Raw genomic sequence first — 25,562 nt, 5'->3', positions numbered from 1 at the left:
CTGTGGCCACGGGGGTGGCGAATGCGGCGCCTTCACACGTTTTTCCCCACTATAAAGGGGTCATCTAGGAATATTATTATATATATATATATATATATATATATATATATTAATACGAATAATATATATAGTATGATAATACACATAGATATATCTTTTCAGTTGTGTATGTGTAGAAAAGTATAATCCAGCAATGAAAATAGAGCATATTCTTGGCTGCCTGCACAGTATCTTGCCTCAGCAGATTTAGATCCTAAATACACATTTTATAGGTCTTTTTGTACTTTTTTTCTTTCTTTCAGAGACACAACAAAAGCGTGGCCATGGAGGGGTATGTTAAAATCATTCTGCTTGTCTGCTTACATCTACTAACCTCGCTGTGCGGCCGTGCTGAGGGAGTCGGTCCTTTCCGAAGTGGGGATAATCCCCTGGAGTGGTGCCCTTCCGACCACTGCGCATGTACCCCAGAGAGGCTTCAGTGGTTGACCAGTACACCGAGTATGGAGCGGATTCCTTCGGTCGTTACCTGCGAAGGCACCAACCCTGCGGCCGTCCTCAGAGACCTCCCGGGGGAGCTGCTCCTCGACGTCACAGTCTACGTCACACCGGATACCGACGATAGAGTGTTACCGTCTATGGCACTCCTCAACTTCACGAACTTGGAATCACTAGACTTATCGGGAAATGCCATAAGAAGGATCGAAGGAGGCGCCTTCTATGATGCCATCCCGTTGAAACGGCTGAGGCTAAGCGGTAACTTAGTGCAGAGTCTTCACGAGGACACCTTCAGTGGAGCGGTGATGTCGGAAACTCCCTACGTCTATGGGTTGCCAAACCTTGTTGAGCTACATCTGGACAACAATGAAATCTCCACCATAGAGGACAGAGCCTTTGCAAATCTGACGACTCTGCGCCTGCTTGATCTGTCACGAAATCGAATTGAACATATCGGCACCAACACCTTCGACGGTTTGTTGCATGTCCGCACCATGCTGCTCACGGGCAACGCGTTGACTCACATCGATGCAGGACAATGGGCATCCCTTCCGGAGCTCAGAGAATTAAGCCTGTCTGAGAATTCTATTAATTTTGTTGATCCGGACACATTTGCCGGTCTCCATAATTTGTTCACACTACGTTTAGATCAGAATGAGATCGCAGAGTTTCAAGACCCTGGTCTGTCAATACCTTCGGTGTCGAGCCTCAATCTTTCGCACAATTCCATTGATGTCCTGACCTATAACTTCTTCTACGATGTCTACAATTTGACCTGGCTGAACCTCGACAACAACCTTATCACCAGCATAGCATATTTTGCATTTCAGAACAGTCAACTCACTGATCTCTATTTGAACAACAATGATATGGGAGATTTGATCTATCAGTCCTTTCTAGAAAACGACTGGTTAGAACACCTGGAACTCAGGAACAATCAGATCACCAGAATTGGAGAGCATGCGTTGGGCCATCTCGTGTCTCTAAAGAGACTCATTCTCGACAACAACGAGATATCTTCCCTGAGCCCTGACATTTTCATACCAGAATTCAACCCTCGTGCTCGTGAACAGAGACCCACTCCTTCTGCAATCCAGGAACTCCACATCAGTAACAATTTATTGATTACCCCTGTAACCGATATTTTGACAGCCATGTCCCAAATAGAGTATTACAATATGAGTGGCAACATGGTATTCGAGGTGGGGCAGAATGACTTCCCTGTTCATGGCCTTCTCGTACTTGACCTATCGTCCAATCAGATTTCTCGAATCGCTGCTAATGCGTTTGTCAACCTCGCATCTCTCCAGGAGCTCTACCTGTCAAGTAACAACATTCAGACGATCTCGCGCACGGTGTTCGCGTCTCACTTACCAGTCTTTCTCAGTGCTAACAACAATCCCCTGATGTGCGACTGTAGGATCAAGTGGTTAGTAGAGGAGATTCCGGCACTTGACCGGGCATCGAGCTGTTACGATCCTCCCGTTTTCGAAGATACACCCTTGACCTCACTCGATTCATCCGATTTTCACTGTCCCATAGAATGGAACATGAATGTTTCAACACGTGTCACGGGTCGTCAAGGATCAGGGGCTATGCTAATCTGCCCCGTGGTTCTCCAAGATCGTATCACCTTCGAATGGACAGTTGACTCCGGAGAGCAGATGGCCCGTGGGTCTGGTGGAGGCTCGCTGGAGGAGAGGGTCACTTCGGACATGGTCACTTATCCCAACGGAAGCCTGCACATTCTCGAAGTTCTGCAGGGCAGCGATACGAACTACACCTGCCGAGCGACGAACAACGTTGACACGAAAATCTTTCCCGTGCTCTTGCACGTCATCAGGCGACATTCTCCCAACGAGCTGACGAATGCCTCCGAATCTACCCCTGACGGGATAGTCTACATCAAGTACGGACTTGGCAGTGCTGCCGGGGCTGTGTTTCTCGTCGGCTTTGCCGGCGTGTTGTTGGCAATTTTCGTTCCAGCTCGGCGCACATCGACCAAGCAAGTGGCGGCCAATGAGGAACAGTGCAACGTTGATATGAAAGATGGCAAACCGAGTGAATGATGGCCGAGAGAAAGGGATGAATGAAAGCTTGAGAGTGTCCATACTTGTGTTCAGTGTGTTTGGTCACAGTCATCGATTCGATTTTCACAACTATATATATATATATATATATATATATATATATATGCATACATATACATATACATGTATATCTATACACACATATATATATATATACATATATATGTATATATATATATATATACACACATATATATATATATATATATATATATATATATATCCATTAGCAAGTCTGTGCGCATGTCGATATTTTGCTTACGTGTATGTCATTAAGGTGTAGATTTAAAATTTCAAATTGATTAGTCACAAATGCTGTTGCTTCGATTTCTCACAGCTGTGCTGCAGTAGTAGAGAATCGGTGACGTCGACATTTGAGGACATATCTTCAAATTATTGCATTTTACTAAAATCAAACTGATCATTTCAATCATTCAAACCATTCATTCATCGTTTAAAAATCTCCTGTGTGAAATGCAAACCTCAACAAAACACACACACACACACACACACATACATTTTGCTGATGTTACGATTACGATTACTTTCAAAACTGTTACTATGCGAAATCTTGTTCACGTTGTGACGTATTCTGACGCACTTGGTAACAAAAATAACATCATTAATGAAAGAAGAAATATGAAGATTCCTGCTCGAGATATCAGTAGAATAATAATTTCATTAACAGTGTGACGCGTCACACTGCCTCGAAATAAATACACGATGGGCACACGAGTATGGACTTCGCACGAAGTTGGCCCCGAACTTGGTTAAAAGCCAATCAACAACCGAAGCAATTGCGGTGCCTACAGAAGGTCAGACGATGACCCGAACCACGCTAGAAGGCTACACGAAGACGTGAATCTTACCTTTGCAAGATCCTCGGGCTATTTTGGGACTTGCCGAAGATTTTGTCGCCGCAACCGAAGTTGCTGCCGGATCCTGATAAACTCCATCGGCGGTCATACCATGGCTTAAGACGCCCCCACGACATGACCCAATATTTTGTAGGATCAGAGCGCAATTTGAATATTTCTTTTATCGTGTGTTCATCTTTGCTCAATTTCTGGACAGTGTGACACTCGCGGTAAGATAATGTTTGTATTCGAATCGTGTGTATGAAATTTCAGATAGTTTGTGGATTTGTATCTCTTTCTACTTTGAACGCGTATATTCAACGCTATTGAATCCCCTATCAATTTGCATGCGTGTATTGCACCAGGAACGGTGTACTTTCCCCTCCATATTCACTTTTGACTGATAATTTTCTCGTGCAGAGAGTATTGCTAAATGATCTTGTCAATTGTAAATTATCAAGGTGTAATATATTGTATTATTTGTATATGTTTTATGATATGTATCACTGACTGGCTATCGTTAGTGCCTTGACCGAGATTCTAATTGTAACTTTACTGTAACACGACAATCAAGTCTTAGAGAACGTGATGCAGCACATCGTGATTATAGAGTGAGTCTTAAATAGTAAAATACGCCAATCTATCTATGTCTCACGAAAAAAAGTTTCTAAAATCACACAAACATTATCATGATTATGCGTTGGTGTGTATCACTTTGTCCTTGTATAAGATTTACGTTTGAAGTTGGCACTTTTTTCCTCTCTGTAATCTTCTCACAGCATCTTTCATCAAATTGCTTTTATGAACCTTTCACAATCTCTAAACTTCCTGGCGTGGAGGCCAAGCAAAAACAGGATATTATCTTTAAAGAGAAACATCAAACCTCTAGAAATTTCTTTACTTATGTAAAAGAAACCACGCCCAACTAAGCGCCCCCTCCCCGATACAAAACAACAAAAACAACCACCCAAATCACAAAAGAAGATACATAAACAGCAAATTAATCTCGAGTCTAGGAAAAAGTTATAGACGTACGAATCGAGCCTATGGATGACCCATCTGAATCTCTGGCGTCCTGTTATCATTTCAATATTAATTTATGATCATGTGACCATGGCTTAATTTTACGATCACAATATTTTCATGCAAAATTTTTTCCCAAGCAGTGTAATGTTGCAATTATCACTGATTTATCTAACTCAAAGTGAAGTTGTTGTTGTTGTTGTTGATGTGTTTTAGCCTGATGAGATCAATGAAAATGAAAAGGGTAATACATATCATTATGCACGGACGAATAAAAATTTCACACACAAATAAGTTTGAGTGGCTATGAAGTCAGGTCATTTTTGGTCGTGCTTTTAAACGATATACTGCGTGTTGAGCGGATAGTGCAGTGCAGGTACCACATATTAGTGTGCCGTTTTGATAAATCGTGTGGACCTTTACAAAATATTGATTCCTCCGTCGTGCCTTGTCGGTTGGGATGCATTCATCCAGGGAGGTTTCGACTCACCTCCCCGATTCATCTTGCCTCTTTGACCAAAAATATGGCTCGTCATGTAAGAAGTTAATTATGATCACATTACATGACGTTACGGATATAACCCTTAACCCTCAGCAAGGCTGGAATGCCACCCCATCCGTCCATTCATATACATTAAAATCACACTACATTCCCCACTCGATCTTCCAAGCTGAAGTTATGACCGGAAACTGACATTTGAGGAGTAGTTCAGAGACCTTTGACTTTTAACCAATCATGTATGTTCCATCTTACCATTGTGCTTTAACGTTTTTCCATTCTTCAAATCATATTGCCAATAGGAATTCCAAAGCTACGACAGGAGATGACATCTTAGGTTTGCATTTTGACCTGTGACTACCAGGGATTTTCGCCCAAAATCCAATCAGTGCACTTACTCCTTTTAGGGCCCGAAACATTGAAAAGGACAAACAAATACAATGTAAAGAACAGAGTTCGATCATTGCCGCCAGTTTTAACTCATACCTTATGGATGACCAACAACAACCTATGCTGCCTGAATCTCATTGACTGTGAAAAAGAAAAAAAAAAGTCACGTGGCAGAGAGCCAAACATTTGCAAATGGTGTAGAGCAAAATCTTTGGTGAAACTGAACGCTCTCGTATATATATATGTATATATATATATATATATATATATATATATATATATATATATGAAAGGCTAGTATACACTTACTTTTTCTTTGGTGGCCTGATCGGACCACCTAAACATATCTTTTATTAAAAAGTGGTGGCCCGACATCTACTTCTGATGGCCCCAGGCTACCGAGCCACCGCTTATGTTGAGCTTTATATATATATATATATATATATATATATATATATATATATATATATATATATATATATATATACATATATGTGTGTGTGTGTGAGATATGAGAAAGGAACGCAAAATCGGTGCGTAGCTTTGACATCATTATTTCTTTTACTGTTCCTCCTTTATGTATAAATACATATATATATATATATATATATATATATATATATATATATATATACATATATACAACATCAAAAACAACAGTTAACCCCCCATGATGACAACATGAAGAGACAAAGGTAAAGGAGTGTTTCACTATAAAAAGGTGTTTGTTCCCTTTTATTGCACACATACAAAAAGGTGTTCAAGAAAGAAAAGATTTCAATGCTGAGGAATTCACCGATTCATTCACAGAAAATGGTTTATAAACTGACATGGAAACTGTTAGAACATATCTATTTTTAAAAAAAAGTGTGAATGGTAGCGACTTAAGGTGGCAACATGGACATTTAATACTGTGTACAAAATGTAAATTACAAGGTCATATTGCACTTGGCTGACTGGATTTGCCATTGTGCAAACGCTACGATCATATTTAGAGATAATCGAAGCTAAGGACTTAATATACACTGAATAAAAAAAAAAAGAAGAATTTCCATCATGAAAGGATCTTGTCTTTGCGAAATCTGTCGCATCACACTGAACCCAGTGTTTTGGGATTATTTGACCTAAATGACAGTTAAAGCCACTGAGGGTATAAATCAGAACTTCTTGGGAGAAATCTTGTCCGTCCTCCTATACCAGCAACAGAACTATACTAGCAAGAGTGCCCAGCAGGTATCGAAAGGAATCAAACATGCAAGATTCCTTTAACCCTTTCTGTGCAAGGGACTTTGGACAGTCTCTATAACCCCATGGGGTTTTCTTGCCAGTCAGCATCCAAAGTTCACAAAGGGTTAACATGCAGATGTGACATATTACGCTGGTAGGAGCTGTACACAGGATTGGTGGTGTTCATACATCTAATTCGAATAACATAATACTCTCTCATTTAATCAATACAACCTTTTGATTAATTTTGTGTACTTAAGTTAATTTTCCCACAAAAAAAAAATGAGTAATTCATCTCGCACTGCCTGCTGCGAAAAAGGGATTTTTTGGTACGATACGTGTGTACAACACGAAAACCTCTCCAGCTCTGATTAGAGACATGAAATCTTTCCTTCATTTTGGGTTGGTCGCCTCACTTACAATATTCTTTTGTTTCTTTCATATGATGTATGCCAGTGGTGGGATGACTGTAGAAATGATTCCAAGCGATGAGAAGTAATACAGAGAGCAGGGCATGCTATAAAAACATAACTTATTTGTATGCTGAAAATGTTCTTACTTAAAAACATCCATGTATGACAGTGGGTATCATTCTTGGCATTTTCATCAACACCTGTTCATACAAAAAAAAAAATTTCCTATACATAAGTGAATACAAGAGATTATCAAAACTGAATTACATTTTTGGTACTTTATGTTAACATGTGGTAAATATGACTTGTGTTGTAGATTACTCAAAAGAAATAATCATTAGCATTTCAAACTAATGAAAGATAACATTCCATGGGGGGAGGTGGGTGGTCATCGCATCTATATACTGACATACTATTAGCCATATTGCATGCAGTAATGGCCAACATGAATATGGCATGACTTTACGATGATTATGGATGGTGACTTAATTAAGAAATAACATTTTCTCAAAAAGAGGCTCACACACATAGGCACTGGACTTTTAAGTCTTACAGGACACACCAAATACAGGGTGTATTAATCGATGTGGAGTTAAATGCAAAGCACAAACCATACAAGATGAGCAATTCAGAGCACTGACAAAGACTCTGCTTTGAATTCTGTTCTCACTTTGTAAGCATCTGTAGCTCAAAGCAATCAAAACAGACATTCATGCTTGTGAGATGGAGAAATATCTATCTCCAGCGTGTCCCAGCTCAGCTGAGCTATCAATGTATTCCAATTATCTTTCATCCTAGTTATGCTGGTCAATCATTGTGCGAATGAAGTCCAAAGCAACCACCAGTGCGGTTTGACAACAATTTTTGATTAACATCATGTCCTATCTCGACTGATTCTCATTAATACAAAATTGGTCTACTGGCACAGTGTGTATGTCACTGTAAAGCGTCTTTACGGGTGCCAACAAGTTGTGCCCAGGGTTACAGTGCCCCATTATGTAGCACTATGTTTTCAACCTATCCAAAATACCATTCTATATTTCACAGCTCTTGATCAAGACAGCAAGTGAATCAGACAAAGAAGGGGTACTTCCCACTTTCAGAAGGACAAGCCAACGTCCCCATTAACCAGTATCCTACAGGAACCCGGTGGCCTGTGTATTAAGTCTATGGGGATTTCATAATTCAGTATGGAACGGGTTAAGAACCCAAATCACCTCACCTATGGGTTTACTCCCTCCCCACTTCCCCTTTCAAATCAATTCAATGTAAGACAACATACGGTACATGTATTGAAAGAATTTCAGATACTACACAAAATATGTCATTCAATACAAGATATTTCACATAACACTAGTTCAATAAAAATGCTGCGAACTTGAAATGCTGTTCATATATTTCATCTCTGAAATTCATAATATGTGGGAGGAGAAAACAAACACTGCTATATATATTTTTACACCATCATACATTCCCTACCGACTGAATAGCTGCTTTAGACATGTACTGACAAGTTTTATATATTTACGGAGTACTCAAATTGAAACACACGTTTACTGACAAATACCATTTGTCATATTTACAATAATCCCTAATATTACAGAAAAATATCAATAATTGATTAACAGAAATTAATGAAATATGAAAATAGCAAACAGTAATCACTTGTCTGCCAGTATATGACTTGAAATATGTGGAGAACAGGATCTTAATTCACACCACCGGTCAGAGATGAATATTTACAGACAATCATTGACTCAAAACAGCAAGGTATCTAGTGGGGTTCCATTAAATCAAGCAAATGTGGGCACGAACAATATCCTTTGAAAGGAAAGGCAAGCAAGCCTGGTACAGAATCCTCACACTGAAATAGGATGCACTTATCTTAGTCTTTTAATGGTAAGAAACATAAACATCAAGCTATGAGAAGTTTCACAAGTCTCTCACACAATATGTATCTGCCAAGTGAACTGTACAACAGTCTTTGAGTTTGTTTTCAAATTTCAGGATAGAGGATCTCTGCTGCTAGGAACCAGGATGCATTTTGGTACAAGTATGAGATGAAAACTTGCCAAATAAACATATCAGAGCATTCAGTCCAATATCATAATGAGTTACTTGCGATAAAAAAATCATTTCTTTTACAAAGATACATTGAAATACTTTGGAAGTTGTCTTAATGAGCTAGAATAGGATAAAGTAAAATGCTGGATGGCTCTTAGTATCTCACAGTCAAACCTGGCAGCAGTCTTGTGTTAAAAAAAAAAAGGAATTTAAAGTTTCTATTTTGACAGAAACTATCACAGATTGAGGATATGTGGTGAAAAGGTCTTTGTATTGCTATGGAAGAATGATGAAAGAAAAGTCATTGCCATATATGAAGACAAGCTTCATATGTGCTTGGTTTTTTTTTCCCCTCCCAAACTAACATTTGCCAGTCAATACCTGATTCATAGTCACTTTATCAGGCCATGGGCACTGGCAAACCAAAGCTAGGAAAGTGGCCATGAGGTTTCCTACTTCCTTTTGCTGTAAATATCAGGACTGCCAGTATTCACACATCATAATAACGGAGGTCCAAAAGAACAATCCTGGGATGCCTGTCTGTAATATGCATTTCAAGAGGCAAATATAATTCTCAAATCAGAAAGACCATTATATTAATTATTAACTACATACTTGTTATATCCATTTATTTGCAAGAACATGAAGAGATATATTTAGTTGATCAGGGAGCCTCCAGTGGAATCTGGGAAAGTTGGCAGTTTTCACTGATGAATTTGTCTTTTGAAACTAAATTCGATCTGTATGATACAAAGAATGACTTCTAAAATTTTTTCACAGGAAATACACAGTCAGCGCTGTACTCTGATAATGTACACATTTTCAATATAGAATATCTATGCTCTTACTTACAATTTGTTACACATAGAATATCTGCATCATTGTGCTGAAGCTGTGCATTTGTCTCACACGAGGTGCCGAGACTGCCATCTCATTACACAATTCATGGCAATATTCAATCAACGTTTTACGAAATAAAATTAGGACTGGAGTTTTGCTCTTCCCTCAAACTCTACTCAAGCAAGACTTCACAAGATATACCTCTCACACTGCTTGCAAACTCTTTCTCTCTCATTGTTAGCTTCTCTCTTCATCTTTATATTAATCTAATGAATTCATTTACCCATCGCTATTTCTTTCTGTCTCTTTCTCAAACAAGAATGCCATATCACTTACACTTGGTCACTCTTGTCGAGTACAATTAGTCCAGGCTAGAGTCACACAGAATTCAAATCAGTGCATTGCATCTTTTTTTCTCTTTCTTTCAGTGGTCTATCTTTCACAAGTTTTCGAAATATATCCATGATACCCAATACAACACTAAGATGTTGTATGGGAAAAAGAGTACACAGTGATTCATAGACTCCTCCGAATATCAATTACTGCACACTTTCATCACAAAAGCTTTCCAGATGAAACAAAAAAGGCAAAAACAAAACACACACATACCCACGTGAGGATGAAATCCACCCCAAATTTCAATGCATCAGCCATATTTCCCTCCTCATATTTGACAAGGAACTTCATACCTACCAGTCGAAAACATGCACACTTGACTATCTAGCATAGCCACTGTGAACATTTCCAGAAAGTGCTAGGCACGCCCCCTGAAATAATTTCTAGCCTTGAAGTGTAATGAAGTGCATATTGTGTGATTACCACACTGTCAGGAAGACTGAAATTTATATAACAGTTAAAAAAAAAAAACCATTAGTTTAGCAGTATGGATAGCATGCACATTGCTTTACTATTAAGTAGTATCATTTTAGTGGCAAATTAGCTGAATTCCGATTTAAGGATTTCTAATACACCATCTTCGACGGCAGATTACATGATTACAAAAATAAATTTAGGTAGTAATTTTTGTAACTTCTTTCAAAATATCAATTTCTTACATGTCTTGTAAAGTATCTGTAACCTCCCCCTTTTTTTTTCCTGTCACTGCTAATGTTTCAACATTCTGTTGAATACTACATTCAAGTAAACTGCCCCTAAAAAGCCCCAGTACTGGCAAGAGTAGTGAAACAGTTTTAAACATATTGTACATCATTAGAGATTCCATGGTAATATGAGAAATCAGTTGCAATGAAGTGCACAGTAGTCATATGTGTTGCCATGACTACACAGCTCATCCTCTCATATCCCTCTGCTTTGGTTACAGCATGGTCTCTTGTGAAACAGATGCTTAGTACCACCTACACATCATTGCAAAAAGACCTTTCTTCCTTAAAGGGGTGGTACAGTATTGGTTGATGTGAGGATTCAGCTCCTAACTTTTTGCAAGATACTTAGAAACCACCTTAAAGACCTACAATTCTAAGTGAAATTCAAAGTTTACAGTGAAAATCAGTTTTGAAATGGCTGAAATATCCAAAAACAAAGTAAAACAAAGCAATCCTAATAAAAGGAGGGTCCTACCTTTTACCAGGATCACTTTGCTTTGATTATCTCAGCCATTTCAAAACCAAGCTTCAACATAAAAAACCTTTGAATTCCTCTTAGAGAACTTTACATGCTCTTTCATATTTCATCATCTCATTATCTCATAAAATTATCATCAAAAGAAGTTGGAAGCCCCATCTCAACCGAAACTGTACCATCCCTTTAAATGTATCTCTTTCTGGTTTTCTTTCTTCTTTCTTTTTCTGTGGAGGTAGGGTTAGGGCAGCAAACCTCTTACGAATGAGAGCTACTCCTCTGCACCAGTCAATCAGTCAGGCGGCGCCCTGCTATCTCGCATCCTTCTGTTTCGGGTGTGGCAGCGCCCTCTCCTTGTGCCGCTGCTCCGCCTCGCTCTTCTCCTTCTCCATGATGATCATGAGGAGGTTCTTGGCCAGCAGCGAGAGGAGCTTGTCGGCAGGGTCCATGGCGCCCCTCTGGATCCACTTGGGGATGGTGGTGCGGGCGTGGCGGAAGCCGAGCTTCTGGAGGATGTAGTCCACGCCCACCGGTTCTATCTGTTTTCCTCCCCATGACAGTAACCTGGGGTAGGGATTATGAATTGACATTGAAAATGATTCTTTAGCAATACTCGACATGACTTTCATGCAGCATTCCCATTGAGTACATTGGGTTCAAAAAGAGATTAGATCACTATTTTGACAGAGATCAGTATGGAATAATTTTGTAGAATATGGGTAATTTTTTTTTTTCATTGCTAAGCGGACACTATTATATCGATATGTTTAAGAGTTATTCTCACTTATGAGTTATTCTCACTCATATTTATATGATAAGATCTGGTGATTTTGCTCTAGTCAATCTCTTCTCTTCTTTTTATTTTTCCTTTTCTATGATTTTGTATGTGTTTAAAATCTAGTATTTTCACTTGTCCTTTGACCTTTGCTCCTATGGGCCAAAACTTTCCTGAGAAAATCTGTAACTGGTTATACATGTATAGATCAAATTTCATGAAAGAATTTTCAGGCATTGCAGAGATATGATAAAAACAGTGAAATTTTAAGAATTTGACCATGACTTTGACCTTTGAACTTGGGTGTGTGTCCCCAAAAGTTGATAGACAAAACTTCGTCCACTCCTACATACATGTGTCAAGTTTCATTTGGGTACCTCAAACAGTCTTAAGTTACTCTGTCCACAAAATTGACTACAAACGGAAAGACAGATGGACAGACAGACAGATGGACAGACAACCCAAAAACATAATGCCTCCAGCGACACTTCAGGGAGGAGGCATAAAAAGGGAGAAAATTCACATTCAATACATATCTGTTGCAGCCAATATACAATCTGGTGAACAGTATACATCAAAACATCTAGAATTATGGACTTGAATAAGATAATGCTGCATAAAGTTACTAAAAACAGGCTAAAAGGAAAATGCACATTGCAATTCATGCCTCATTTCAAGACGTTAAAAAAACAAAGCTTACATGAAAACCCGAAATAAGAACATGGCGATTGATCTCCTCTACTCTTTGGAGTTCTTCATGGCAATATTCAACAGAGTAAGTCATCAAACTTTTGAACTGTTTTTCAACAACAACAACAAAGATATAGGGAAAGCATCATACAAATCATGTTATCTTGGCATATTGTGCACATGGACCTTGTACAAACTTCACAGCCAATAAATGCATATCTCTTTGTTAAAAAAAAAAGAAGGTGAACAAAGAGAGACATATATATGAAAATGCAAAGAAGCAAAACAGGAGGAACGTGGCAGTCAGAATGTATTGAAGTCATCAACACCAAAAAATCTGCACTGATCAGCTTGATGCTAATGAGGTTGAGAGGGAATTACTGGAGACATCACCAACGCGTCTTCACACGAGGTCACATGATCCCTGGCTTATGAGCTGAGGCGAGAGACTGTCTGACAAACTGTCCTGCCGCAAGGTCGCCTCTTGATCGACGGACAGCCGGCGAGCCTTATATGCGCATTTTTAATTCAGCTGAGTGATGGTAAATAATGCAGAAGGACAGGCCATATAACTTGACGTGGTATTGCAGACTTTCTTTTCTCCCGCATTATGTGCACTGTTTACCTTAAGGAGACAAGAAAACTTAATCTGTTCCGTTCCTCTTACCTGTGCAAATGCTCATGCATAAAAAATAAAGGTGAATTTGCACTTCTTTGGGAGACAAAAACAAGTCTTTTGTTTTTCTTGCAAATCCAGTTGAGTAAGAGCCATCTCTAGGCCATCAGACAATCGGGACAACTGACCTTATGGTTGGTTCCAGCTGCCAGGTGGAGCAGACGAATCGGCGGCCGTCAGCGTTGAGAGGGGTCGTCACGGCAGCCTGTCTCAGCATCTTCTTCTCCTCCTTCCTCTTCTTGCCCTCCGCCCCGTCCATGGGCGACACGGACGACGGGGAGGGGGATGACGACGACGACGACATCGAGGGAGGAGGAGGTGGCAGTGTGGAAGAGGAGGACTTGGCCGAGGATGGGAGAGTTAGGGACAGGGCCTGCTTGTCCACACTGGACGATGGAAGCTGTAAGCTTGACCCCAGTGCCTTGGTGGGTGCCATGACTATGAAGAGAGAAATTGCATCAAGGAATTATAACATCTTCATATCTAAAGCCAGCAAGCTACCATTTGCAAAACTTTATTTGATACTGTTTTCTTAAAACCACTGCTACAAGTTATCACATATGTAGGTCCGAATACAGTATTTAGCCAATATTCCATCCACACATTTTTCTCATTCAGAGGAATCATTAGCTTGTTAATTTTTGCTTTTGATCTCCTCACTCTGCCAAATTTGGCAAATGCAACAGGCCACACAAACACATATCCCTCCTCTCACACAAACAATCATCACACAAGCACAAGGGCAGAGGGTGATGACCCAGCTAATGTCTCTGGTTAGAAAGGGCTCACCTTTCTGCTTGTACGTGATGTACGCCAGGACCATGTCGTGGAGGAAGAGAATCAGCTCGATGTCCATAGTGACATTGATGTGGTCAGTGAAGTGGGTCACAAAGGTGACCATCACCTCTGGCGGTGGTGATAGAGGTGCGTCTGAGAGACAAAAAATGCAATGGTGACATTGACTAAGGTGGCACTCTCCATGCTGTAAGAAATGTGATGACCTTAACCTGTTTTCTTTACTATACTATCATTCTGCTTAGGTACGATGCAAGACACTTTCTATACCAGCCAGTAACGGACTAATGTTAAGCAGCCAATGTACGTGTCACACTAATTTTGTCGTCAACTGAAAATATGTAAGGGCATGACCCACGTTATTCCAGTTAAGTGACGCTGGTTAAAGAAGAAAGGAGCAGATACAGAGCTTTTGGTAAAGCCATCATGCACCTGACCACTCACAAGATGGGCTGAACAGAAAGTTCCACAAGTATCAGCACTCTGAAACAAGGCATCGAGAATAAACCTGATAATTTTCACACAAAATTCTGCAATACATATCTTTTGTATTGTATCAAAACTGGTGTAACATTTTGAACAAAGTCAGCATTACAGGAATAGCTGATAGCTATGACATATCAATTCAAATGCCTCATAAATCTATAACCCTTTAGCGACTGAAGATTCAATACGCAATGGCCTATTCCTTGGAAGGTAACAGCAATATTACTGTCATTTGACAACTTTCTGAATTATGCAAAATAGATCACTGCAAGCTCATTTTTGTCTACTATAAGTTATACTTATTTGAAAGCCTACAACGTATGTTAAGACTTTACCAAGAGACTTGTGTGTAACAGAAATAATTCTGACATACTTTTGTTGACCTTTTACCTCTTTCAAATTATGTAATTATATATTCTATATGAAAGCAATAAAAATAGTACAGCATAAATCTATAAAAAAGCAGACGGGCAGTTTTGGGCAGATTTGGGCAGTTTAGGGAGTAATTTGACAAGTGGTTTCGGGCAGTTAAGTTACTAATGGGTTCAGAAACATACTGATTCAAATATTACATCTAACACTTCATACTAAAGCAGGTCAATATATTTCAGGCAACATTTTAGAGTTATTGTGTTGAGTTATATTACTTTTTTGTTTATGATTTTTCCCCTCTCTGGAAAGATTTAGACGGAAGGAATTTTCAATGATGCTCACGTACGCAGAACTGTAACCTTAATCCTATGGATTTACATATGTCATGAAATTTTCACGACAGTGGGTCTTGCCCATTGCCACAACTAAGCCCGAGGGATTTAGCACATGCTAACCAAAAAGCTTTACTGATGGAATAGACTTGCATACATTTAACTCTACTTTGTATTGTCTTCTCCTTCTTTGAGCAGGGTGAGGAATGACTAAACATCCCTCTTTTACTTTTACAAGAGATATACGGGACGAGGTTTTACATACAGGATTAGGATAAAGTGGAACATGGGAATACATGAGAACTAAAACTCACAAACAACATCACAAGAAGTGGCTTCCTTGAAGTCACGTAACACAAAGAATATAATGGAGAATAGAATATAGAATAGAATAGAATAGAATAGAATAGAATAGAATAGAATAGAATAGAATAGAATAGAATAGAATAGAATAGAATAGAATAGAATAGAATAGAATAGAGAGAAGAGAATTACATTATCCTTGGATTGATAAAAGAAATATCTGTTTGTTTGTTTTTTTTCATTTAGTAGTGGCAACCTCTTTTAAAAAAAAAAAAGTAAACACATTCTCTCCCATTTTTCTCATGTAATGTGGGTGTGGTACACAGATATTGTCATATGATTTATCAGACTAACAAAGACTTAACAAAGTGAACTTTAAGTCATATACACTAGTGAGGAAACAGCAATGAAAGCTTACTTGAATACAAGCTCATATACAGGTATTAAAAAACAAATTCTTTACCGGAAAGTTTCATATTTCAGATTAAGGTACTGCAGTGAGTATAACTTGCTGATTACATACACTTGTTGCCTTGTCAAGTCTAATGGTCTATTTTCAATTAAACTCATTAACTTGTGCTTTGGACAATTCCACCACACTTAGTAGTTTCCATCACTCTGTCAGCAAACAATAGAGGCAAGTTTGCTTCCCCCTGTTACAACATAATTACAATTACATTGTAATTGTAATATTTGTTTTTGTTTTGTATTGCAGGTTGATCTCATTGTGCAATGGTTAAGATGAATAAGATTGATTTTTTGTTGTTCCCTGTATTTTTTTTTTCTTCATTACTACGCTGTATCTTGTGTGTATTTTTTTATGTATTCATGGTCCTTTGTTAACAATGTCTGTAATTCAGCCTCCGGGCTGTGATAGATATTGATCAATAAAACACCTTTTCAATTCAATTCAATTCAATTCAATTCAATTCAAATCCCTGCTCCAACTGTCTATAATTCGCTATAGATTGTTGCTTTCACAGATTCTCAGTGGTTCTAAGGTTGCAAGGTTAAGGGAGGGAAAAAAAATACCCCAAAAAAACTTAGCTTTGGCTTTCAAAGTACTATGGAAGCCCAGTATGTGACTGTGACTATCTGTAAGATCCAGAGCTGCCATCTTTAATACCTGGCTTGGGAGATCGCAGCTTCTGGTGGTGTTTGGATTTCATCTCCAGCTGCAGCTTGGGGAGGGCAAAGATGGGGTCGGCTTCGTGCTTCAGAGTCCCCCTCTTCTGGCTAGGCAGGTCACCATACTGGAAGTACTGTTCAAATTCTGTAGAGTATCACAGGAGGAAATGGGCACCATATGGCAAAGCACTAAAATATTTCCAGCATAATGCTCATATATTTTCTCTAGACATGTATTGTACTAAAGTTTGCATTTATCAAGAGTCAGTAATTTTTTTGGCAATCTCATAGAATATATATTGGTGCTTGTATTCATATTTTCCATTTTAGATCAAGGTGACCTCATTCTCCCCAAGCAGATCTCTCTCTCTCTCTCTCTCTCTCTCTCATGCTCTCTCTCCCCCAAGTAATCAAGGTCTGTGTTTGTTGCATCAAAATCATAGCAAATATATCACTCCTGCAAACAAAAACAATGAAAGTCTACATTTTGAACGTTCTAAGCCATACTCAATGCGGATCACAAGAAATGTGGATCGAAGTCATAAATATTCTTCAGTGGTAACCTTCATCATGATGGCAGAATGTGCAAAATAAAGAAGTGATTATTCAAGAAATATCGCACTTTCAAGATCATGAGTTCCTTGGATGGGCAAAAACTTAATCTCGCACATAAATATTTACTCTTTCAACTACCTATTGTGCCCAATCACATTCTAGCTTCTATGTTTTTCTTCCTTCAAACACAAGTACTTTGTGCACACTAATTAAATGTCGGAATGATAAAGTAAATGGTACCACTTATGAATACCAAACACATGCTGTCCATTAAGCCCTACTTAAACATAAGTAAAAACATGTTGCTGACCTCTCTGCAACCTCAAATCTTCAGTCAGCTTTTGGTTGTCAGAGAGTGTAAACAGGTTTTGTGAACTTGGCAAATGGCTGTCAGTGTTCGGTGGCTGGTCAGCAAACAGTTTTGGTCAATTTCTGGGCTGCATCTGAATACCTTTGGCCAACCAAACTGGTCAGCTCAATAGTAACACTCTAACATGTGCAAATTGTCATCATATAAACTGTACATACTCTTAGAATCATATGCTCCTTAATATTTCATTGCGCAAAAAGTTGAAAACTGAATCCCTCATCTCAACCAAAACTATGCCATCCCTTTAATTTGTCACATGAAAGAAAAAGTCTACAGAATACACACATTGAGAAGCAGGAGAGGTGAGCCAAGCCTCTATAGGAAGAAACCAACCTTCAGGAGTGCTGATGGAGCTGACGTACTGGAAGGCCTCCATGATGGAGCCGGTGGAGGGGAAGTGGCTTCTCTCGTTCTTGGTGACACGGAGGATGGTGGCCAGCCAGCCCTCCTCTCGCTGTGTCTGGTTGTGGCCGAGGCTAAAGAGTAGGTCCTGCAAGACCAGAGTGTCTTCTCCGCCTGGATGTTTTAGAAAGGGAATTCAAACAATCATGCTTCAGTTCTGCATGTCACTGACACATACCAATGCCCTTTCTATCCCCGAATGATGAGAACCTAAAACTGCCTACTTCACTTTGCAGTCACAGCACCGTCAACTGCTGCTTTCCAGGAGGCTGCCCTACCTGTCATCAGAGGGATGCACCCTCCTGTGGGCTCCAGGCTACTCTAAACCCAGCCCTGGATTTTGCTTGCACATTCCCCCATTTTTTTTACTGTACACACAATGGTTTACGATGTCACTTACTCTGCTTCCAATATTGTCACCTACACACAGTGTACTCCCATTATAACAAACATGGTTATAACAAAATTCTGGTTACAATGAAGTAAAAATTCAGACCGCAACATTATCCGCTCTATGTTTTTTATTGTTTATTTGTTCGGTTATAATGAAATTTTGATATAATGAAAGAAAACTGCCGGTCCCAAGGACTTTGTTATAACGGGAGTCCACCGTATTATAATGTCACACACTCATCCCAGATTAACTTCATGGACAAGCTGCTATCGGGATTATAGTTTCAAGGTTCAAGGTCATAATTGTTTGTCATGTACCTTGCAGTCTTTTTCAAAGACCCTCCTGCTATCATTAGTGCCACACTGAGCAAGCACCAGCAGAAAGCATAGGTGTGCGTAACCCAGCATGCTCACTGTCAAGTCTTTTTCTTTGTGTCAGACTAAATCTTTTTCTGCCCAGAAACATGCTCGAAAGGTATATGACTATGACAATACACATTGGTGGTATAAAATTTCATCTGAGTAAATATATACAAACATGCACAACATCAGGTCAAAGTAATGATGCAAGAATAAAAGCAAAGCCAACCATAATATCTTGTCATCATCTACAGATGCAACACGATAAGTGTCATTATATAGGACTGCATATACATACATTATACACCATGCAACATGCAAAACTTTGAAAGTTTGTAGAGAAAACCCTGATCCATGACTCACAGTGCTCCGACGAGGGGACTTGGAGGGCCTCCGTCTCAAACTCTAGCTTGGGCTCGCGGAGCGTGAAGAGCGCCCAGGAGTTGGACCGGAAGTTGAGCCCGTGGAAGCATGCCAGGAGGGCCTGCTTGCCAAGGAGGGTCACCTGACCCCCCAGGCGCATGCCCTCCGGGCGGGGCTGGTTCTTGTGGGCGCGGTGGAAGGTCTGGATGAGGAAGTCAAAGACCGACTGCCAGTGGTGGTGCTCCTTAGACCCACTGGAAGAGTCTGCCTCTGTTCCCTTGCCTCCTGGAAACAATGGATGTGTTGATGAGAATTGCTCATAGGGGTGCCATTTTACTCCTGGAATTCTAGTGCCTTATCTTTAGACAAGCTTACAATAACAGATACATATTTATCATGAAAGGTTTAATGGAGGCAAGTATGCCACTAGAGTTTAAATCACCAAGATCACCTGCTCATGGAAAGGTGTCAAAATCCTTGTGACAATTATGTTGACTTCCCTGGAAGTTGAAGTTCATGTGTGTTTCACATCCAGTCCATGACATATTATGACACCTTATTTGTTATGATATGTGGCTACAAATTTCAAATAGTTATGAATATTTCAGGACGGACCCCATCACATGTTACTTATCTATACACTGATTTCAATAAAGAAATAATAGAAAAATACCATCTGCTACTGTATACACCATATATTTTGCAGATTTTCTATTTTCATGAACTTCGTCAGACGGGTGCTATTTGAAAATGTAACAACATGCAAAAATATCAACTTTGATCCCGACATAAAATGCAGCATGCAAACGTACATTTCTACATTGATTCATTACTGTACTCCAAAATCGCAAATTCAACCTCTCACAGATTGTTGCAAAGTCCCCAATCATGAAAAATTAGACTGGCTAAATATATGATGTATACAGTATACTACACACTACAAGACAGGCATTGGATGTTTACCCTTCCCACTCCTGCCATCGATCTCGTCGATGGGCGCCGTGCTGAGCGACGCCCGTCGGGCGGCGGCAATCTGGCTGGCTGCCGTGGCGATGGGGTCCCAGGAGGAGAGCATCCTCCGACTGCTGGTGAACTGCTGGGTGAAGAACTCCTCCAGGCGAGCCGCGATGCGCAGCATGTCGGGCGTGGTGGAGCGGCAGATGAGCAGCTGCAGCGTGTCCCAGCCGATGGTGGTGTTGGCATACACGCTTTCAACCGTGTGGTATTTTACCCTGCATAGATTATTGGGAGAGGAAGAGATGTGATGAATTGTGTATCAAGATGAAATAATGAAATAATCACAAGATATTTGTTCAGATTCATTCTCCTTCTTCAGCTCTATTAATGCTACCACATCAGCACCAATCAAACTAAACTCGAATGCTTAGACAAATTCGAAATGGTTATATTTCCTTTCTTCTTATGCAAATTTCACTACGCCCGAGAAACCTTAAACAAAGCTAATGATACTAATAAAATGTTTGAAACAAATGCTATGCATGAAATGCCACTATTATAATGGCATATGGCCATGTAGGTAACAATTGCAAAAACAACATTTTTACTGTATGTCTTACTATACAAACCTCATCCAAAATTTTAAAATATATAAGACGCGGCATTGCATTATAAGTTTTGTACACGAAGGGTAAAAGGAAGTTTTGTGATTTTTTTTTTCCCCTGCAAAATCAACTTTAAGATCTGTGCAAAACTTATCATCACTAAAGACCTGAAGCTGTCTTAAACAATAACAAAAAAATGCCACTAAAATTAGAAAAAGAAGGTTAATATGCCAATTTTAGGAAGATGGAAGGAGTGGGATGCACTGACTTTGGGTCCGAGTTGGCCCTGAACTTCCACTCGTCCTTGCAGGCGATGTCCATGCTGGTGAGGCGGGCCAGGAGGCTGCTGGAGCCCATGTAGTCGATGCGGGAGTCCAAACTCCCCAGTTGGAGCTGCAGGTCGTGGTGGGGCTCCCTGCCTGGGGTCTTGGTCTGACCACCTGGAGGTGATGAAGGGGGGAAAGGGGAGGGGAAGGGAGAGGGGGAGGGGGGAGACAAACATGGGGATATAAAAAGTGAGATGGAGATACAGAAAATGAGGTAGATGGAGGTAGATCAGAAAATAAATTTAGCGTATTTAAAAAATTTAAAAAAAAATCACAAATAAATGCATTAGACTGGATGAAAATAATTTCAGGCAAGATAGATCAGAAATAGACCTTTAAAGGGACGGTATAATTTTGGTTGAGACCTACAGTAATTTCAGGTTTCTAACATTTTGGTGAGATAATGAGAAACCTCTTATGAGATATGAAAGAGCATGTAATTCCATGAGGAATTCAATGTCTATTTGATGAAAATTGGTTTTGAAATGGCTGAGATATCCAAAACAGACCGATTATAATAAAGTGTGGGACCCACCATTTGTTACGATCGCTTTGTTTTACTTTGGTTTTTGGATGTTTCAGTCATTCCAAACCCGATTTTCATCAAATAAACTTCTAATTCCTCTTAAACTGGTATGCTCTGTACTATTTTATAAGTGTTTTCTTGGTATCTCGCAAAAGTTAAAAGCCCAATTCTCATCTCCACCAATACTGTACCATCCCTTTAACTGTATAACTCTGTCATATTACACTGATAGCACAAGAAATCAAACAGAGCTGGTGGGTTGTGATTTATCCTCATCTAACAGCACTGCCAGTTGCAGACATAGGCAGTCACGGCCCTCAATTCTTGTAAACTTTGTGCACTATTTGAAGCAAGCTTGTACTGCCGAGTCCACTTGTTGCCCAACCGTTCAGACTCTAAAGATATGTGAATTGTTGAATTCCTCCAACTCGTTTGCCTTGAATTTTTCTCCTGTCATAATTAACTTTTCTATTTCAATTTTCCTGTGGACATGTCCTCCAGGTATCATATGAGAAGTACAGCATAGATTTTTACCCTTCTTTTGCAGTACATAGGCACTCCTGCACTCATCTAGTACTTCAGAAATCTTACAGGAATCAGGAAGAGTGAAGGCGATGGGGCAAGAAATGAAAGGACAAGACTAACTTGTGCAGCTGAGCTGAGAGACTTCCAGAAGTCCACCAATGACCCCTCCCTTGGCCTCCAGACTGGACTGCCTCAGGCCCGTACTGATCTTGAAGATCTGGTGTCCCGTGCTGTCGATGGTCAGGTGGCTCTGGCAACGCAGGTCCTTGGTTGACCACCTGAGTGAAATAAGTGACCAGCAAACAGAGAAAGGGGGGGGGGGAGGGGAGAGAGAGAGAGCGAGCATTGTCTTGAGGATCATTTTCAGATAAAGGGTACTGTGAAATTCTACTTGCCTGGATGGGAGCTGAACATCAAATCGAAATGTACAAGTAGGAAACTGATGGCGAAGACAAATACTGAAACTTGCTGTGATGCTTCGCAAAAATCTGCATGATTGTGTGCATTATTGATTGCATTTGTTTTCAATTTACTGTAGGTGGCTGAATGGAGCATCAAATCAAATCTTGTGAGGGAAACGCATCATATTCCACTCTTTTGATTAATTACACTTGTGTGTGAAGCAGGGAATAATGACAGATGCTTTCAGCATCCACATGAAAAAGAATCAAATCGAGAAATAATTCCACTTCTTTTTGCTAAACGCCTAGTAAATTTGGGCAGAGGTCTGCACAACCTAATTTGTCTCCAAGCTACATACAAGCTACCCTTTTTCTTAACCACATAAGCTTTGCATAGCCCATCTGACATCAAACTTTACCCACCAAGTTTGATACTACACACGTTTTTCAATACACATATTCTACTTTGACACCTAACTTTACACATGTTACATCGATAGCACATAAGCTCTACTTATGGACAGTACACAACACGGCCTTTACGCATCTTGGTTTTACACTAACCTTGACACACACACTCCTTTGGTACTACCTGTAACCTTGTTGAGAATGTAGTGAAAATAAGTTGAAGTAAACTGCCTTTATAATGTCCATATCACCCTCTGCTATATCTAGACATTTGCTGGCTACCTTACACGCACGTAATTACAAGTAAAACATTTTGCCTTATGTGTGCAAGACATTCTATGCTACAATACTTTGTACAGACAGAAATCAGGCTCTCTAATGCTTTTGTGGATGAAATTCACTGCTATATAATGTACCTTGTATGGAAAGGTCAAAGTAAAACACTTACCTACATTACAACAGACTGACAAATTGCCCTTCATCAATGTAAAAATTTGTCAGTCATACAGAACAACTTGATGCAAGAATCATTAATTTGAATAAATATGCAGTACTTGCAGCTATATGGGAGTAAAACACTTTACCACATGTGTGCATGGTATTCTGTGGTTACCTTGTATGCACAGATCTGAGTAAAACACTTTGCCGCATATGTGCACGGCATTCTATGGCTACCATGCGGGCACGCATCCCAGCAAATGCTTGACCCCACTGCTACTCACAGCGTGCTGCCCATCACGTTGCTCATGTTCATGTGGGTGTCCACCTGAGAGAAGTTGACTGCAATGAGGAGGATGGTCTTCCACGAGGGGCCGGTGGTCAGCGAGCCCGAGCTGCTGCTGGGGTCCGAGGCGGCCTGGGAGTGGCTGTGCTCTGAGCCGGACGGCTCCGACGACTGGCTGGTCGTCTCCTCCTTGGACAGTCTCTTCTCTGGTGGACAAGATATGACACAAATAATTCAATGCAGTTTGATATGACTGCATGACTTCATCTCAGTTTGAAGAATAATGTCTGTGCCATGTCAACTGGTCATATGAGGGATTATGGTTCATAGAAATCAAGTGTCTTATGCATGACTTCATATATTTTGACAAAATGACCCTTAACAAATGCAAACAGAAAAACTGACCAGAAATGAATATGGGAGCAAAGAAAATGGGATTCCATCAAGATTTGAATGGAATCCCATTTTCTTTGCTCAATTTTCCACTAACAAAATTACTTTTATTTAGAAGATAGTGAAATAGTCATTAAGACCTCAGTTTGAAAGAATATTTAAGTCAAAGCATAACACTTCTTATACTGTGAGGGGTAGTGAATAAATGGTACTAGAATCAAAATTCCATGTTTGGATTGACTATTTACAAATCAATGAATACTATGTTCTCAGCTACTTCTATTTTTATGATATCTTAATTAAATCATAATTTGTGTACGCCCTGGTAATTTATGTAATATTTGCACGGTGTAATGGTAATGACATTGTATCTACTTCTATGAATAAGGGGATGACACCTTACCTATGAAGCCAGAAGCTTTTAGTAACCTCCTAATCTGTGTTGATCAATGTTTATGACTTTACATTTCTGTGATTTACTTTTTGTTATGGGGGGGGGGGGAACAAGTATGGCTAAACTAAAGGAGCTTGGCAACGTACCAGTGACCATCCTCCTGAGATCTGGACTGCTTCGAGGGGGGCTTCCCCCTGCCATGGGCGATCCCGGCTGGGACAGGGTAGGGGAGGAGGGGCTGGGCAGCTGGGAGTAGATGCTGAAGAGGCTTGGTGAGGGCGGGTTGAAGGGGAAGCGTTCCCGCCCCGTGGGGGTGGCGGGGGTGCCGTTGCTGCTGCTAGAAGGACCGGACGGGGAGTTGGAGGTGGCGGCTGACCCACTGGTAGGGGTGCGCTTGCGCTGGTAGCGGCGGGGCGGGAGATCTGTGAAACTGTCCTCGGAGTCGGTGGATGAGTCACTGGATGGAACTGGCATAACAGAAAGAAACATACACACCTTACTTACACATCTTGCTTTCTTTTCTCTCACTTTCATACATTTTGTTGAGTATCATCTGCAATTTTGTATTACCTTGCCCTATATTTTTCTTTGACATGAACATGAAAGGACTGAGAACTAATGCATTCTACCTGGCCACTGTGCTTTCATCTGCCACAATTAAACTATGAATTTGCCTAGAGCTGAAAGGCTTGTGCCAGTATACGTAACTGTATACATCTTCCATCGTCAGGTTTACCATGAAGCAAAAGATAAACTGTTTCATCAACATGACTCCTACCCCTATTAAATGACTCAACAATTATATCATTTCATCAATCAGAATACTC

The 25,562-nt window shown here is 40.0% G+C and overlaps 1 protein-coding gene across 1 annotated transcript in view; it reads right to left on the bottom strand.

Annotated features, from left to right (window-relative positions):
* Positions 1–11,502: 11,502 nt before the first annotated feature.
* LOC139743416 (bridge-like lipid transfer protein family member 1) overlaps positions 11,503–25,562 on the bottom strand; it is a 75,776-nt gene continuing 61,716 nt past the window's right edge. Inside the window, exons 53-63 of the mRNA XM_071653901.1 lie at positions 24,882–25,202; positions 23,947–24,154; positions 22,536–22,693; positions 21,307–21,478; positions 20,449–20,708; positions 19,477–19,761; positions 18,292–18,474; positions 17,032–17,178; positions 14,407–14,547; positions 13,746–14,055; positions 11,503–12,040 (exon numbers count right to left, since the gene is read on the bottom strand). Coding sequence (XP_071510002.1) covers positions 11,788–12,040; positions 13,746–14,055; positions 14,407–14,547; positions 17,032–17,178; positions 18,292–18,474; positions 19,477–19,761; positions 20,449–20,708; positions 21,307–21,478; positions 22,536–22,693; positions 23,947–24,154; positions 24,882–25,202 — 2,438 coding nt within the window. The 3' untranslated portion in view covers positions 11,503–11,787. The remainder of the gene's footprint in view (positions 12,041–13,745; positions 14,056–14,406; positions 14,548–17,031; positions 17,179–18,291; positions 18,475–19,476; positions 19,762–20,448; positions 20,709–21,306; positions 21,479–22,535; positions 22,694–23,946; positions 24,155–24,881; positions 25,203–25,562) is intronic.

This window comes from Diadema antillarum, unplaced genomic scaffold (assembly GCF_040938485.1).
Source record: "Diadema antillarum isolate AM-2024a unplaced genomic scaffold, OU_Dant_1.0 seq00001076_RagTag, whole genome shotgun sequence".
NCBI lineage: Eukaryota > Metazoa > Echinodermata > Echinoidea > Diadematoida > Diadematidae > Diadema > Diadema antillarum.
Note: the sequence above shows the minus strand (reverse complement) of the source record. Positions and strands in the feature narration are given on the sequence as shown.